The sequence below is a fragment of the Pollicipes pollicipes genome, unplaced genomic scaffold (genome assembly GCF_011947565.3).
Source record: "Pollicipes pollicipes isolate AB1234 unplaced genomic scaffold, Ppol_2.1 Scaffold_2555;HRSCAF=2994_pilon_pilon_pilon, whole genome shotgun sequence".
Lineage (NCBI taxonomy): Eukaryota > Metazoa > Arthropoda > Thecostraca > Pollicipedomorpha > Pollicipedidae > Pollicipes > Pollicipes pollicipes.
Window position 1 is genome coordinate 2343591 of NW_023596136.1, and position 16352 is coordinate 2359942.

At 52.4% G+C, this 16352-nt stretch overlaps 1 protein-coding gene across 1 annotated transcript in view; it reads left to right on the forward strand.

Moving 5' to 3' along the window:
* Window positions 1–7549, forward strand: part of bs (serum response factor blistered) — a 46044-nt gene extending 38495 nt beyond the window's left edge. Inside the window, exons 4-6 of the mRNA XM_037233174.1 lie at window positions 3739–3918; window positions 4279–4389; window positions 6769–7549. Of these exons, the coding sequence (XP_037089069.1) occupies window positions 3739–3918; window positions 4279–4389; window positions 6769–6839 (362 nt within the window). The 3' untranslated portion in view covers window positions 6840–7549. The remainder of the gene's footprint in view (window positions 1–3738; window positions 3919–4278; window positions 4390–6768) is intronic.
* Window positions 7550–16352: the final 8803 nt, after the last annotated feature.

Here is a 16352-nt window from a genome sequence, read left to right on the forward strand (position 1 = left end):
CAATCTTTACCTGTCTTTTCCCCGTATTTCACGCCCTAGTTTTCCTTTCAGTGTGTTAAGTGTAAATTTCGGGTCATAAATAACACTTTGTTTCTGAACGATGATTTTCGAATGCCACGGTCATTTGCTGTCGCCGTCTGCCCCTCCGACACCGCGCCAGGCGTTACGTCCGGGCACACGGGACGCGCGCGCCGCATCGCCCGATAATCCATCACCGTCCTGCGCACCTGCAGACTCAAGGCCTTCACGGAACGGACTGTCACGCGGACACGAGACTGTCAGCGACACGACGCCCGCCACGCAGCGGCGTCGGGCCAGCGCGGCCGCCCGCCGCCGCACCGGGTCGTCCTGAGCCGCACTCCAACCTTGGTGGAGCGATTTGATTAGCGTGATAGACGGCTCGCTTGTGTAATGACGACGCCTTTCCTGCCGTGATCTGGCGGGGAAGCGGCGCTGGAGGAAATGTTTCGGCTTAGCGTGTGTCGAGCAGTGTGCTGGAGTTCGCTAAACGATTGTGTTTTTTCAGGGCATTATCCTTGGTACTGTGAAGAAAGAGGCATGTTTAGGGTGTTTGTGGATGAAGTAACTTTATGCAGATGGTGCACGTGGTACCACAAGTTCGTATTTCTGCAAAGCCTTTTGTTTGGTTGCTTACCGTTCGTTCGGTTTGGACTTTCCGGGATACTCATGGAATGCGGATTAGGGTCACGGATTAAGCATTTCGAAGTATCGAAGTCATATTTCAACCGAAGTGTCACCTCGTGTGTGCTGCATTCCGGAAAGGTCGTGCTACGCTGGAGAACAGCGACTTGCGACTTGGGAGATGATAACACGCCTTGCCTCGGGGGCTCACAGCAGAACCCAGCTTGTCCGGTAAACGAAGCGCTCTAGTTTCCGGTCGTATTGGGTGGGCTGGCTCACTGTCCAGTTCGTCAGCCCCACACGTCGTGCTGTCATCACGCGCACCAAGCTACCTGTGCCGGCGGGTTTCGGCGAAAATAAGCACTGTCAAAACCGAATCCTTGTAAATGGGTATGAACGCAAATGATGACAAGCGCTGCAAAACAGGTTTAAAACGTCGGCCGTGCGATTTCTTCAGCGATTGGCATCATGAAATGCCGGGCGAAAAACTGTCGTATGCAACGCTGTGTTCAGGTGAGGGAACATAGTCGCCATGCTGCGAACATCACAGATGAGCGACCATGTTTCAGTGGGAATGTCTCGTGCATAGCGGTCTCAGAGATGAATATATATCAGCCATCACGAGTCGCTGGCCCGACAGAAGTGGACGTGGTCGTGTAGTCTTACAACAAGTACCGTGCATGCCGTACGGGCATTGCCAAACGCTTCGTAACAATAAGCACCGGCTGTGCGCTAGGCTTGAAATCAGTCGAACACATGTGGGCATGTTGAATAGCTTGTACTCCTACTCGGGGCTTAGCAAGCCGGCAGTGTTGCCCTGAGCACCGAACTAAAGCCCGCTCCCGACGCAACCCAGCGCTTTTTTATTATCAGAAATGGTATGCGACAGGTGTATTGGACGGGTGTCCCGTAACCGTTGGCGATATTTCGGGGGGTTGATTGGGATTTCATGGCGTGAGGACCGCCCCCTCGGACGGCACAACAGGCCATCGCTTCGGACTGGAATGGGACTGGTATGAGTAATGGGGCACCGGCCAGCGGGGATGCACGACTTCGTATTGCAGCGTGCGTCATTGTGTCGTTACGGACCATCATCACTCACCGCCGAATGCAATAGCGGGCCTCTGTGACCTCGGACATTGTTTGCCGGGGCACAGGCCGCCCGTGACGCGCCGAGGCTGGCTGAGACTGTCCCGTGGGGCCGGCCCGGGGGCTGCTTTTGGGTCCACCGGCCGGCTGGTCCCTGCCCGGATCGCTGCGTTGCCTCGGCGAAGCTACTGGTTATCGATGCTGTTCGACGCACGCCACTGAAACGTGCAGGGGCTCACCAGAGGTCCCTCTGGTTAAATCAGGCGTACCCTGAGGCGTCAAATCACCGTCGCAATCGGCGCGCCCTAAAACTCAAATCGTCGTTATCTTGTCACAGGTGTTCCCCGACCTTAGAAAGGCCCGCTGCTGCTTGTTCTAGATATACGGCCTGGTGCCGTTGTGCCATCTGTCTGAGATTGCTCACGAAATGAAAATTGAAACTGCATGCAAAGTTCTAAACAGACAATGAGAAGAGAGAAATGAGAGAAAGAGAGAGAGAGGAGAGAGAGAGAGAGAGAGACACAGAGAGAGAGAGAGAGAGAGAGAGAGAGAGAGAGAGAGGGAGAGAGGGAGAGAGGGGAGAGAGAGAGAAGAGAGAGAGAGAGAGAGAGAGAGAGAGAGAGAGAGAGAGAGAGAGAGAGAGAGAGAGAGAGAGAGAGAGAGAGAGAGAGGAGAGAGAGAGAGAAGAGAGAGAGAGAGAGAGAGTCCGATGGCTGGTGCAGGTGTACTGGAAGGAGAGACGTCACGCCGACGTAGCTGCAGTGAGAGCCGGAGGAGGGCCCGCGTGCTGACGCAGGTGTTCGGAAGAATGGAGGAGGTCCGGCGGCCGGGACTGGTGTATTGAGCGGAGGGAGGTGGTCCGTCGGCCTCGCTCATGTGTGCGGACGCGGCCGGCCGTAATAAATGGCGACGGAACGGGCGATGGCAGCGATATAGGCCGAGCGCGCTCCGGCCTTATACGGGCGACGCGCGCCGCTCTCGCCCTAAGAAAGCGCCGGCGCCCGTCGTGTGGCATTTACATACGGGATGAGGACAGCCGGCGGGACGTCTGATTGGCTGGTGGGGAGGCGGAGAGGCCGGCTAACGAGCGGCCCGCCGTCGGTGCCGCGCTCCCGACCGACGGCACCGGCGAGCGCCGCCCTCCGCTCTCCGCTCTCCGCCCGCCGCCCGCCGCCCGCCGCCCTCCGTTCTCCGACCTCCCAGCGTGCCGCTCTGCCGCGCTGACAAGGCGAAGACGAGTGTGGACATGTGGGCAGTGGGTTTACAGTCTGAGGCGCTCTGCCGGCGCTGCTCGGTGTACTCACGCGTATCGTGCTGTCGATGCGGGGATGTGACGCTAATGGCTCTGAATTCGTCGTGAGGTAATGAACGATTGTGACAGAAAGTGGGGCTGACAAGGCAGGGGTCGGTTTCTTTGGAGCGATGTTGTGTCTCGTGCTGCACGTGGTCTTAACGTGCATTTTGTTTATTTTTCTGGATGGAACTTGTGCTGTTTTTTGTGGAGGGAGGGCTTTGGCTGCTCCAGGGTTTGAGCACTCTCGGGTTAATTAGAATGGGCCGTTCAGCGGTGACGTTAGCATTGTGGTGGCGCCATCTGTAACAGTGTTTCGTGCATCGAATGCTAGGCGAACATCTGGCCTATTGGGTTTTAGGACAAAGTTTGTTACGAGCTTTTTGCTTTACTTGATTTGAATTCCGACGTGCTTTGGGAAGACGAGCGTGATCTTACGAACCAAAAGTGCATGAACTTTGTCTGTACGCACTTTCGTCCGCATCCCTGCTGAATGAGTCGGGTATTTCGGAGTCCATCATTGAGTCCCCGCACACAAGTCACTGGCGTAAAAATAGCACCCAGCGTTGTGCGTTTGCGTGCTTTTAGCAGTCAACAAGCGACTAGCCTCTGTGGTCGTCGCGCTCGCTTCTGTACAGAGGCCTCGCTAAGGCCGCTGCTGCTCGCGTCCCACCGTGCCCGCCCAGACGCGTGACCGTCCCGCGCGCTCGTCGCAGGCTCGTCGGCGCTGCTGGTGAACACGTCGACGCCGTCGGTGGCCGCCTCGAGCGGCGCGCACTCGCTCATCACCTCCCAGCTGCTGTCGCAGATCAAGCACAGTCAGCTGGCGCTGCAGCTGGCCGCCTCCTCCGCCCAGCAGCCGACGGCCAGCACCGAGCCCTCCCGTATCATCACCAGTAGGTGGCGCTGCCGGCGGCCGCGGGGGGCGGTAGGAGCGGGACCGCGTGAATGGGAGCTGAAGGGCCCAGCCTTGCACTGCTCTTTTCAGAAGGCTTCACGCTTGTGGCGGTTTGTGCAGCACGTCCATCATAAGGGTCTGTGACGTTCCGGTGCCGTGAGGAAAGCATCTAGGTGAGGCCGCTACAGTGGTCACAAAGTACAGCTTCCGACAGGGCAGCCCCGCCAGTGACCGTCCGTCCCGTGTCCTGTTCGCCGTCGGTGTCCACCCCCGTTGCGGCTCGGTTGTCTCGTGCGCCTCGCTGTCCTCGCTGTCTGCTGCAGCCGCCTGTCAAACGGTCTCTCCCCCGCCCCTGCAGCGCCCATGCCGTCGCTGTTCCACACGCCGTCGGGCATGCTGCAGCTGCCCGAGGGTCTGGTGCTGCTCAACAGTCCGTCGACGGTGATACAGGCCGTCAAGAGCGAGCACGGTCAGTGGCCCGCCAGGCGGCGCGCCCGGCAGCGGCGGCGCCGCGGATGCACCGGGATGCACCGCTGTCGCCGATTTCTGGCCTGCGGGCGGTTCAGGTCGATGTCGTGGCTCCGTGTGCTATTCGTCGATGTCGATATATGTATGTATTCGTCGATGCTGTTCGTTGATGTAGTTTGGGGTGAGCGCCGGGACATCGGGCCGCGGCTGTCGTGTTCGGGCAGTGGCAGTGTCCATAGATGGCGCTACGGGCGTGTGTTGGAACGCCGCGCTGTTCTGACTCTGGTGTGACCAGACTTGTGCTCGACTCGAACTGAATCATGCATCGATTCATGAGTCAATGTTTTGGGGTGAGTCGTGAGCTGAGTCGGCTTGCTGGGAAAAATGTCGCTTTGGGTCACATGCCGCTTTGAGCCGAATCACATTGCTCGTTAATTTCGTGAGCCGAACCGTGAGCTGATCATTTCTAGCAATTTTGTGTCATTGAGTCATATGGATTAAATGAAAATGATAATATGAGGAAGCACGGCACGCCCCAGACGAATAAACAAACCATTTTACAGTGCTCAAATGAATGGCACGCAGCATTTGGTGTAAAGCTTTTACTCAAAATTAGCATAAAATGTGTTATTGTACTTTCCAAGCAGCAAACCCAATATTGTGGATCATGAAGTTAAGTTGACCAAATCTCAGCCAGGAACCAGGGTATGTTACATGGTAAGCACATCCTACACTCACATATCGTATATGCGAGAATCAGTGAAAGTATGTCCGCTTCCTACAATATAGAAGAGTTGGTCATATTTTGTAGTTTTCGGTTGTCAACAACAATATGTCTGTACCATCATACTTGGGCTGCTGTAAGCGTGCTATTGCTGAGGCTGTACGAAATCAACAGCAGTAGTGACCAGGTCGTTTCGTCTCTCGTGCGGATTGTTTGTTGCGGGATGTGACCTCCTGCGTCAATAGCTATTTTCACGCAGCATGCTGCAGTTTGCCCGTGAGAATTGGGCTTCCATATTTAGTGGTCTTGGAGTGCGGGTGCAGAAGCGCGCAGCACCGCAATCTCTGCGTCAATAGCTATTTTCACGCAGCATGCTGCAGTTTGCCCGTGGGAATTCGGCTTACATATTTAGTGGCCTTGGAGTGCGGGTGCAGAAGCGCGCAGCACCGCAATCTCTGCGTCAATAGCTATTTTCACGCAGCATGCTGCAGTTTGCCCGTGAGAATTGGGCTTCCATATTTAGTGGTCTTGGAGTGCGGGTACAGAAGCGCGCAGCACCGCAATCTCTACGCAATGCGGAAACCTGTTTTGACTCCTAACTCATCATGAAGTGGCCTGATGAGATGAGGTCTGATGAGGCACCCCGCGAAAACGGCAGTGGGCGGCGCCTTCGTTAGCAAATATCGAGTTCAGTTGTTCAGTTCAGTTCAATTCAGCTCAGTGCGGTTCCTTGTTGAGCGGAAAACGGGGCTCAAGTTAGGTGGATTTGTGTCGGGCTTGTTTCGGATAAATGTACTTGTAATTCGTAACATTTACTACCTAAATAAGATCATAATATGTTTGTAACTTATGCTAGCTAATTGCTATTGCAAGAACCGCAGTCCGATGTTGAATTGTTAACGTGCCTTGGCCAACGGTATCGCTAGTATGTTAGTGGAGATGTGATTGCTTGAGTGTGAATGCGTTTGGCTGGCACCTGGTCGGTCTGGGTGGCGGGGGCCAGGTGGAAGGTGTTAGCCGGAAGCTGAGACTTGAGAGAGCTAGCTGTTTGGTAGCAGGTTACGGGTTATATGTGGTTTGCGGAGCTGCATTTGGTAGGCTCAATGTACAAACTTGCGTCTTGACTTTCATATCTATTTTCCATACCACGATATGCATTAATATATATATATATATATATATATATATATATATATATATATATATATATGAATGAATGAATGAGCCACATGGCTCGTGAGTCATAAGACAACGAGTCAGAACTGAAAATTGAACCCTTGATTGTACAAGCTGTGTAAGTTATGAGTCAAATGATTCAATGCAAGCAGTGAGTCAGAACTGAGCTAAATTTCAAAAATGATGGAACGTCTTTAAGTCATGAAAATCTTAATCAGATTCATGAGAACCTGAATGGGATCCCAAAATCTGTGAGTCGCTGCTGAGTCAGCCTAACAAAAGTTGTGCCGAACACAAGTCTGAACGTGACCGTGTGGAGTCACCTGTTGTGGCTGGGTGGCGGCCTAGGGTTGAACCGCGGATGTGTTGCATCTATGCAAAGCGTCTCCAGCGCGGTGCGCTGTCGGCAGGTTTCAGGGCCGGTGGTGGAGACTGCAGGATCGCAGATGTCCTGACGGCCCGTTCGTTGTCTGCTTCCAGCCGGCGAGCCGCCCAACACCACGCAACCAACAGACCTCTCCAAGTCCCGCGTCATCAACCATGTCTCGTAGACCCGCCTGCTGCGCCGGCCGGGGCGCGTTCCGACGAGCCCTCTCCGACGCCGACCCGGGCGAGCGCCGTCTCTCAAGACGAGGCTCCGACCGGCGCCTCTGGTTGGACGGCAGCTGTGCTCAGTACGTCGTCTCTGGTCGGCCCGACGGGGCCCGGCCGGCTCAACCCCCGCGCCGCCTCCCGACGTCCAGTGACGGCTGCGTGCCGGGGTCGACGGCCGGCGGAGGTGCTAGGCGTGACTACCAGTGAGAGGCGGCGGCCGCTGCACCGGAGGGCGGCCGCTGGCGGAGACCGACCCGACCTCGACCCCGCGCGGAGCAAGAGCAGCGGCGGCCGGCTCGCCTGCGCGCGTGTGTGTAGTGATAGTCCTGGCTGAGGTGGTGTTACTGCGCGTCTAACGCCCATATCTTCTTTCGAAAGGACTGAAACGCACCGCTGCACTGAGGATGATCTGCGCAAATGATATGAGCGTTGAGAAAGACGGCCTTTACACAAATCTCGTGGCCCAAGCACGGCTCCTCTGCTGAATGCATGACATTCAGACAGCATCTGCGATCCGTGTGGTTCTTAGGCTTCATGAAAGTATCTCGCTCAGTTCTTCATGTCCTTTTGTACAGTGCTGCTGAGCAGGATTAGTGTTTCTCATCGTTTCGCACCTGAATACGTTGCTTTGTTTTCGTCTGTCCTGCGACTAATAGCTTGGTGGGTGTTGTTTTTATTGTTATCAAAACTCGACTAACGTCCTAGTCAACCTTCATAGAGCGTGGTGTGAACCCTGTTCAAAGCGGGATTTCTGGTTTGTCTTACAAACAAATAGGAACCAACATATTTCAGTAAGTGTGTGACCTGTGCTGACTTGAAGCAGCGCTCACGCCCTGGTGGGCAGTACAGGTTGTGTCGCTCAATGCTTCAACGGGGAAGACCGATTGCTGTGTTTCGATGCCGCACCAGCTGTTCTCCATGTCATCGGTGTCAGTGCGTCCCATCAGTGTGCGAGCAGAGGGAAAGACAGACAGATGTATCATTATCGGGTGCTAACGGAACTCTGCCAATTTTCTGGAGCAATGAATGGAAGCTGTTGCGTTCGAGCCTCGCTGGCGGCGTGTGAGTTCGGCGTCGGCCATATTGTCGAATTTTATAATGGCGTCGAGTCGTATTCACGCACGTGTCCTGTGGTATGATACCTGCGAACCCATGGTGAAAGCCGTCGCCTATGCACGGCTTGTGGCAGGTGACGGGGCTTGCTTCCGCTCAAGGGTGCCGAGCGTCTGTGGCCGGCGGCCGGCGTCTGCTGCCGCCTCACTAGGCGGCTGGCGAGCCCTCGGCGGGCGCCGCGCCGCTGCCGCCGCCGCTGCCTCCGCCTCCGCCGCCGCCGCCTGACACTAACCCCGTGTGCTGTGTACTAGGGCTGCCGTGGCGGCGTGCCACTGACGTATAACACTGTGTGGGCCTCGCCGCGCGCCGTCCGCGTCGGTCCCGTCGGCGGGGCTAGCGCGGCACGGGCCGGCTCGCGCGCCCCGTCCCGGTCGAGCGGCGCCGTCGCGTGGAGTCAGACTGGAGTGCCCGGTGGGCCGGACCTGACCGATGATTGGTGCTCCTCCTCCCCCCCCCCCGAATGCTGTGTATTGCAGCCCCCCCCCCCCTCTCGTGTCATAGGGACCTGCGCTTGTTGCCTTCCCCAGCGTGACTGCTTAGTTGTCTTGTTACTTTTTGTATAAATGTACGAGTTTAGGTCGCCTATGCCGGTTGACTTCGGTGAAGGCCGGGGCAGAGAGCCTGTTTGCCTTTGCAATAGCCGACTGGATGATCGATAAAGAATGGAATGTGACGCTTTGAGAGACGTTTGGAACCGTTCTGGAAAATTCGCACGGAGACAGGTCGTGAGACATCGGATGCGTCAGTGCCGCTTGGTCAGCATTTCTGCTGACAAGCCGACGTCTCCCGCGTGATGCAGCACTGCCGGCACCGATATCCTGTGGTGCGTACACCACATGCCTCTTGTATGATGTGGAGATCGAACGGCACGCTCGTGCAGCGCCAGGAAATGTCGGCAGCGAGCTGGGCTCGCCACCTCCGGCGTCCGCCCAGAAATTGGCCGGCGCCTCCGTTCACATCCTGAATGGTGCCGATAACAGCTGACGCATCGCCGGAAGGAAGCGCCGCGGAGGCTGTCGCCGTCTGGAGACGGCCGGCGACGTCGCTAGTGGGGGCACTTCTGGCCGGAATTCCCCGGCGCCCCGCCTCGCATGACGCAGGGTGCGCCCCGAGCGGTGCGTGTTCTCGGCGGCACCATCAGAGACTGGCCGGCCGGCATTTCCTCTCTGCGATCACCTCGCAGGCACGCGGTGGCTGTGGGAAATGAGTAACTGCGCGTGTTCGAGCGCGGTGCGTCAGCCGTCTCTATCGGGACGTTCGTCGGGCCGATCGAACGAGGATGTCGAGCCGATCAGTTACCGATACCGCCGAGCGGCCTTGAGTGCTGGCGGCGTTTTTGCGCGGCTGGCCTGCGTCGAGTGCCGGCATCTCCGAGGTTACCGGGAGCGTTCGATGGCACACGGCCACCGGAGATGGGATACGAGACGCTGCTGATACACTGCCAAGAGCGCCGTCAGGGACGCGTGCGCCGGTGAGCTGCTGTCGACAGCTGCGTGGTTATTTGTTATGTGATGACGGGAAAGGACGGACGCTCTCGATTGAGCATGCCATTAAAATTCGTGTGTATACGTACTTGCATCCATCGGATATTTTGTCTTAATCGTGTAGAGATGGAAACGAAAATGTCGTTTTGGGGCAGTGGACAGCTTCCGAAATTATGGCAGGCACGACTTGTTTCAAGTATGGTCCGCAGGTTAAAAATTGTCTCAGCATGTGGCAAGGATACTTATCACTGACCTACCCATGTACATGAACTGATGAATATGAGATCATTGCTTAGTCCCGTTCGCTCGCCCTTTCCACATACCGTGGACTATATTTCATTTCACCAAAACAGTCCTGGTTTTCTCGGTCGTCCGTTTGTAACACCAGCGTATTGCGCTAGAGAGTCCCGGATGGCTCTTTCCGTCCCCTATAACGCGTCCCTGGCCGTGTCCTCGTCCTCGGTCTCATCCGCCCCGATTCTCCGCGCTCTCCAGCTGCCCCAGACGACGCCGGGAGTGACTCCGAGAGTCCAAATCAGACACTTGACGCCGCCCGCGCCAGCCGCGCCAGCCCCCCCCCCCCCTCCCGTCAGGGGGGGGGGGGGCAGCAGGTGGCGTCGTGACCGGTGGCACGGCCGGTTCACGTGCGCGGGCCGCTATCGCACCGATAGCCTGGCGCCGCCAGCGGCATTATCCGAACGACAGATGGCCGGGCAAACAGACGGCGGCGCCGCCAGCTCAGAGCGCCGGACAGCCGCCCGGACATACGCGGGCCGGACGCCACCCGCGCTGTCCGGCCGGGCGGTGGGACAGGTTCGAGGACGAGCGCAAACCAGACCGGTCACCATCAGGAAAGCCGGGGCGATGGATGTGGCGTGGAAACTGCCAGTGGCGACGTGACGCTCATTGTCATTAGCCAAATCTTATTATTCAGCTATTCAGGGATGTTGTGCCGGTTGCCTTGCCACTCCGACTTCCAGCATTCTACCATTTGCCGGCAAGAATGACTGGGGAATGCCGCCTGAATACATACCAGCGACCACGCCATTTTGCCTTGGAAATGAATCTACTCAGGGATGCATAGAGGACTTCACAATGGAGGGGTGGAGTGGTACGCCTGAAAATGCTGGTATCGAAAACCAAGCGCGCCGTAAAAATTGCGAAATTCAATTTGCGGCGTAAAACGTGTGGCAGCCAATGCAGAGGTGCATGAAGAGAATCAACGTGTAACTGGGCTTGTTTTCTTCCTTGCTTCCCGTTGCGGACGCAGCTCCCAGCCGATACCAAGGGCGGTAAAAGTGTACTTTTTGTCGCCGACCAAATTTATTGGGGGGAAATTGTCACCAGCAGCGTAATGCGATATCACATGACAAAATGGTCATTGAGTCCACGCCCAGTAGCGTCATCAGGAATCCGCCTATCACAGAAAGCCTGTTTCATCACTGCCATTTTCAACATCACGCACACAACTAAAACGCTCAACTCTACAATGTCCTTCAAAAAATGTCAGCATAAGTGCAGCTGCTAGCAAAGCAGGCACACCTGCCCTAGACTATGAGATAGGTCCATTCACAACAATAGTTTTCTTCCACACCTTGGGACTTGCAGAGGCCTCATGTTTAAACCTACGGCAGGATCTGCTTTCCTCGACCGCAAAAAAAAAACAACGAAAGACCTTCACAGCCAGAGCAGAAGGATGCATGGTACAGCGCGAACCAGTGGCGAACAGCACTGGGGATGGCGTCCAATATGCGGGCCTCCTCGAGGCCGTGCCCCCTTACGAATATCACGTGTGCGCTTCGGGCGCTATCTCAACCGTCATTAAACTATCCACCATACCTGGGCACGCTCCAAGCCTGGCGTGACATGTTTTGCCTGGTGGGCGCATCTCGCCGTGCCCAGCAAGTAAGTCGCATTGAAATTTAGGGGGGGGGGGGCAGGGTCATGCGATCCCCTTACGATTTTCCAGAGAATTTCAATGCGTCATATTGTGCAGCCTCGCTCAGATCTTTAAAAACTCTCCTCTGGGACATCCACTGCACGCATGTTGACACGGCAAAGTGCACCAAGCAATTATCGTTCCAGAGTAGCGATGTTTCTTTACGTGCATTGCAAGACGATGCAAGGCTGGCGGGCGCGGCGGGCGGCAAGCGACAGTTCTGCGGACGGCGCGCGTAGGGCTGGGCGTTGTTACATGAACGAAGCCCTACATTATGAAGATAGGCTCGAAACAGATAAAGCTGCATGCTGTTGTACTCATAATTAAACAAGGGACATACCTCTCCATGTTCCATGCCATTACACTGCGTGCTTTCGTATATGAACATGCAAAGCTGATGTCGTTTAGAGAATCTGACATAAGACTTCGTCTAGTGGGGTCAGTTAACAACAGTAGACTTCTTACCAATCGCGAGATCTCTTGACAGATAGATTACCGATGTCTTTTTTACGAGACCCCACCTTTCTCACGTCAGGGAATCGCCCTTCCCCTCCCCTTTCAGCCCGCATTATGAGGACCGGCGAATCAGGGTAAAAATTAAAGGGAATGGTCCACATTCGAAGATATTGAGATAAGCATCAGATATGATGGGAAGAGCTGACGTGTAACCATTGGTAAGCTTACAAAGTTCAAAAACGACCCTATGTACCAAATTTCAAAGATTTTTTTAAAAATGCGCCCCATTACGTTATTACTCGAAGGCGTCACGGAATCTTTTTGTGACGGAAGCAATACCTGGCAGCATCTGACAGCCAGCCCTAACGAATACCTCGAAACGCACGGAAGCTGACGCCAGCCGGCCATTCTCGCCGCAGGCGCTGTGTCGGGTGGCGGATTAGTGAATGGCTTTGTTTTGTGGATTTTTGTCTTGGCACTGTCGTGAGAAAAGCTTTGGTGGGGCTGTTGACACATGCAACGTAGCGATCGTCAGCTTTTGTCAGATTATTCATATCAAAGCACGATATGCTGTGAAAACTGGCATATAGTGTTATGAATCTCTAAGCGAAACCTGCCAAGGACTGTTGAGAATGTCAACAGTGTATTGTCGACCTATCTTTGCCTGCAGTGCTGTAGTCCTGACGTTCAGATCATGTGATGTGCGCTGCAGTTACTTTTTTCATTATTTGTAAATGGAAATGCAGCTGCATGCAAAAATTGATAAATTTGCAACATTGTCATGAATTGGTTGCCAAAGTATTGTTATTGCCATGGTAACGATGATAAGGTTGAGATACTAGACTATTTTTCTTGCTTAGAGTACTAGTTAAGCCTGATATAACCATTGTGATGCAACAGCATTATCGCTGGTGAAAGTCCTTTGGCGTTGGCAAATCAGTTGTTACCAGTCATTCATAAATTATAAGCTGTTTTCTCACAGGCTTGACATAGAGTAGTCAAACATTGTGGTACATCGTGTGTTTGGCACGGGTCAACAATGTCATTCTGGCACTATCTCAGTGCTGTATGGTGGCATGGCATAATGAACAATGACATGGTTTTTGTACTGCAATCCCTGCTGTTTTCAAAATATATTTCATCGTGAATAGATGGGTCAAACGTGCATTTCATTTGTGGTACTATGTGTATTGAATATTTCGCAATATGTATATATATATATATATATATATATATATATATATATATGTGTATATATATATATATATATATATAACTACTGTATATTCTCTGATTTTATAATGCCTTGCTTACCCATAAACCCGCGCAAGGTTCTTTGCTCCGGTGCATAAAGCGCCAACCGAGCTCTTTGCAAGAAATACGTCAGAAGAAGAGAAAAATACGCCAGCAGCAGAAAAAACAGATTTGCCGTCGCGTCTTCTTTTTACTCATTTTTTCGGGAGAGCACCGTTCATTTTTCGGTGCCGTATTTTGTTGGCAGACAGTGGCGTTCCTTTTTATAATATTGACCTATGGCCCAGAAATGAGGGAAAAATGTCCCGTTGACGAGTGTCGCATGACCCGAAAAGTGCTCACGCTTACGTTCGCGACACGCATTCACCAGCGAAATGTTTCTAACAGCCGATCACCTTCCGCGGACCGCATCATCGCTTTTGCGGATGTACCAGCGGCCATGCTGTTTTGGCCATAAGCAGAAAACAGCCTGTAATATAACGGTGATCGTGTGACGTTTCTGCGACGTCGACATGTCAAGGCGACTTTGAAGTAGTTTCCCAATAAACCGTTTCCCACTTTTCCGGGCGTGTAACTCAGGAACCAGAGGTTTTTTTGGGTCTTAAAAAGGGTATGGCCGTGAACTGCATCAAAAAGTCCTCAACATGGCCATTTCAGTTCAAAACTCCAAATAAAGGTGGAACACGCCATTTTAAAATTGTTGGCTGCCATCCTTTTATATTTATTTTTCACATGCAAGTGTAAAAATCTGCATTTCAGATCATAAAAACATCAAATGTTACAGCAGAATGACGCAACTTGTTACCAACATCCAAACATTGGTAGATATTCAATCAGTAAGTCAAAATTGTTCTTTGCATGCAAGCAGCATGCAAATCTAGGGTTATCTGCGATGCTTGCCATGTGTAATGCATGAGTGTCAATTGTGATCAACTTCTGAGGCACTACCTCATTCCATGTTGGGCTGAGCCCTCTCAATGATGATTCCTTCCCCATCCAACATTTCTACCCGGAAAATTACAAAAAAATATGAGAAAAAGCTGACTAGCACAAAACCATCCTATCAGGGCTTTGTTTATTAACCATGACCCAGACCCATGGAATACTACCACCCCTAATCATGCATAAAGTTGACGCTCCTGTCATTATGTCACCACCACACAAATTATATTGATTTCTACCTTCAGTGTAGGCTGCAAATTAAGTAGGTTGTCTGTCTTCACAGCCTGCACTTAATGTATACAGTGATGATGACAAGGGTTTCATCAGGATCCTCATTTCCATCCATCAGGATCCATCAGTTTCATCATCACCACCTAACAACTCAGTGGTAGCAAAAACAGTATAGAAATACACCGTACTTGTATCCTGCAATGCAATGCGATTGTATCCTGCAATTTGCATACTGCATCATGCAATCCCATGCTCAGAAGTAGAAGGAAATATGCACATGAATGAGCACTGCAGAATGCATGGCTTCCAGAGCTTTCCTGTTACAGAACGGGTGCTATTATCAGGAAAAAGGGTAGCGTTGTCCTCAGAGACAACCAAATGCCAGCATTTCACTGACCTCAGAGGACAGTTGGACCACACTATCACAAACCCTCCTGCGATTTGAAATAAAACCCTTGGTGAAGGGGGAGATAGCAATGAAACCTGCACCGCCCCTCATTGCCCACATTTGCTACACCACTCCCACCTCTCAGTTGCATTGCCTTTCCATGGCCTGCGCCGTTGGCTATCATATAAATTTCCAGCAACAAAGATTTGTGTTGGCAAGACCTTGAACCATGAAAAATTGTTTAATTGCTGCCGAAACGTTGATGAAATAATTGCATTTCAAGCCGGAACATGGCTCTTGAGGATAGGTATGCGGAGTAGGGGAAAATTGTGCAATGTACCCCAAAATACAGATGTCTTCCAGATTACCGCACTTCTTCACAAACCCAGGGGAGGGCTGGAGCCCTGAACTGAATAAGAAACTAAGAACACCTCTGGTTTGTAGATCTATGTGACTGGTAGCCATTCGCAATCAGCACAAAAGCAAAAATTGCATAAATTGGCATTTTAGAACCATTATTGTCGTCTGTCATTCCCCTTTATGAGGGGTGCCATCTGACTTCAACATCGAACCCGCGGTTCTTTTCAAAGGGAAGAAGGCTGGTCGTTTGTGACTGCTACAGTGAGTCAATAGCCTTTTCAGCGTCTTGAAAAGGTAGTTTGGGAAATCACAGGTCAATTTCTACTGTGGTCGGATCATCTTGCCGACTTACCCCGACATGTTGCTGCCTCTCGTCGCTGAAAAGAGGATGCTGAATCGCGACACCACCAACGACGAAAACAACGCCAAAAATTAAACCTTAGGCAAGTATTCATGACTCTTTAATGCGAATGTCACTTGCAAAGTTGCGGTGCGTTTGAAATTCACCACCCGCCTCATATCAGCCGCATCGCAACGATCGAACATGCCCTTGCGACCAGAAAGTCCCCATATCTGCATCTTTTTCAGCATTTTATAAGGTATAGTTGAGACACTTGGGGGCGGATGTTAAAAAAGCGAATCGACCGGCCAACCGGATCATAGGAAATACACTGGTTTGTCCCTGATCTGCTACCAAGCCGAGGGACCAACTAAAAATCAAAGGATATCTTTGTCGGCGGTTTGGAATGAAACCTGGAAAAGATACCATAGCGCCGTAAGGTACGATAAAGAATCTTTACGGGAAGTTTTACTCCTAATGTGTGACGAAATGTGTTACGATTGAGGTATGATATCGATGTATGGAGCTCTCATGTTAAGTTTTGGACAATGTGTTGTATTATTTCATCTTGGCCGTCACCAAAATTTTCTATCAAAGACATTTTTGGCACCAAGCTTCGTGTGAATAGATAAATTTTTGTCGCCACGTTATCCACCAAGTTGACAGGTTTTAACACCCCTCGCCGACACCGACACCAACATATATCGACATTCCAACACCTATATTGTCACTTTTGCCCTTTTTGTTTCAGCTCACAGCGACTTGGCGTTATGTCCCAAAGTGATGTCGTGCTCGTATGTCAATGCTCGTATGAGTAACTGAAAGGTAGGTTCGTATGTATTGGTCTTCACAATGATTCGCCTTGAAACAAAACATCGCAAAAACATTCCAGCCTAAGGTTCGTACGGCAGGCAAAGAATGGATACCATTATCGATGTAATGTATCATTAAAGGCATCATCTC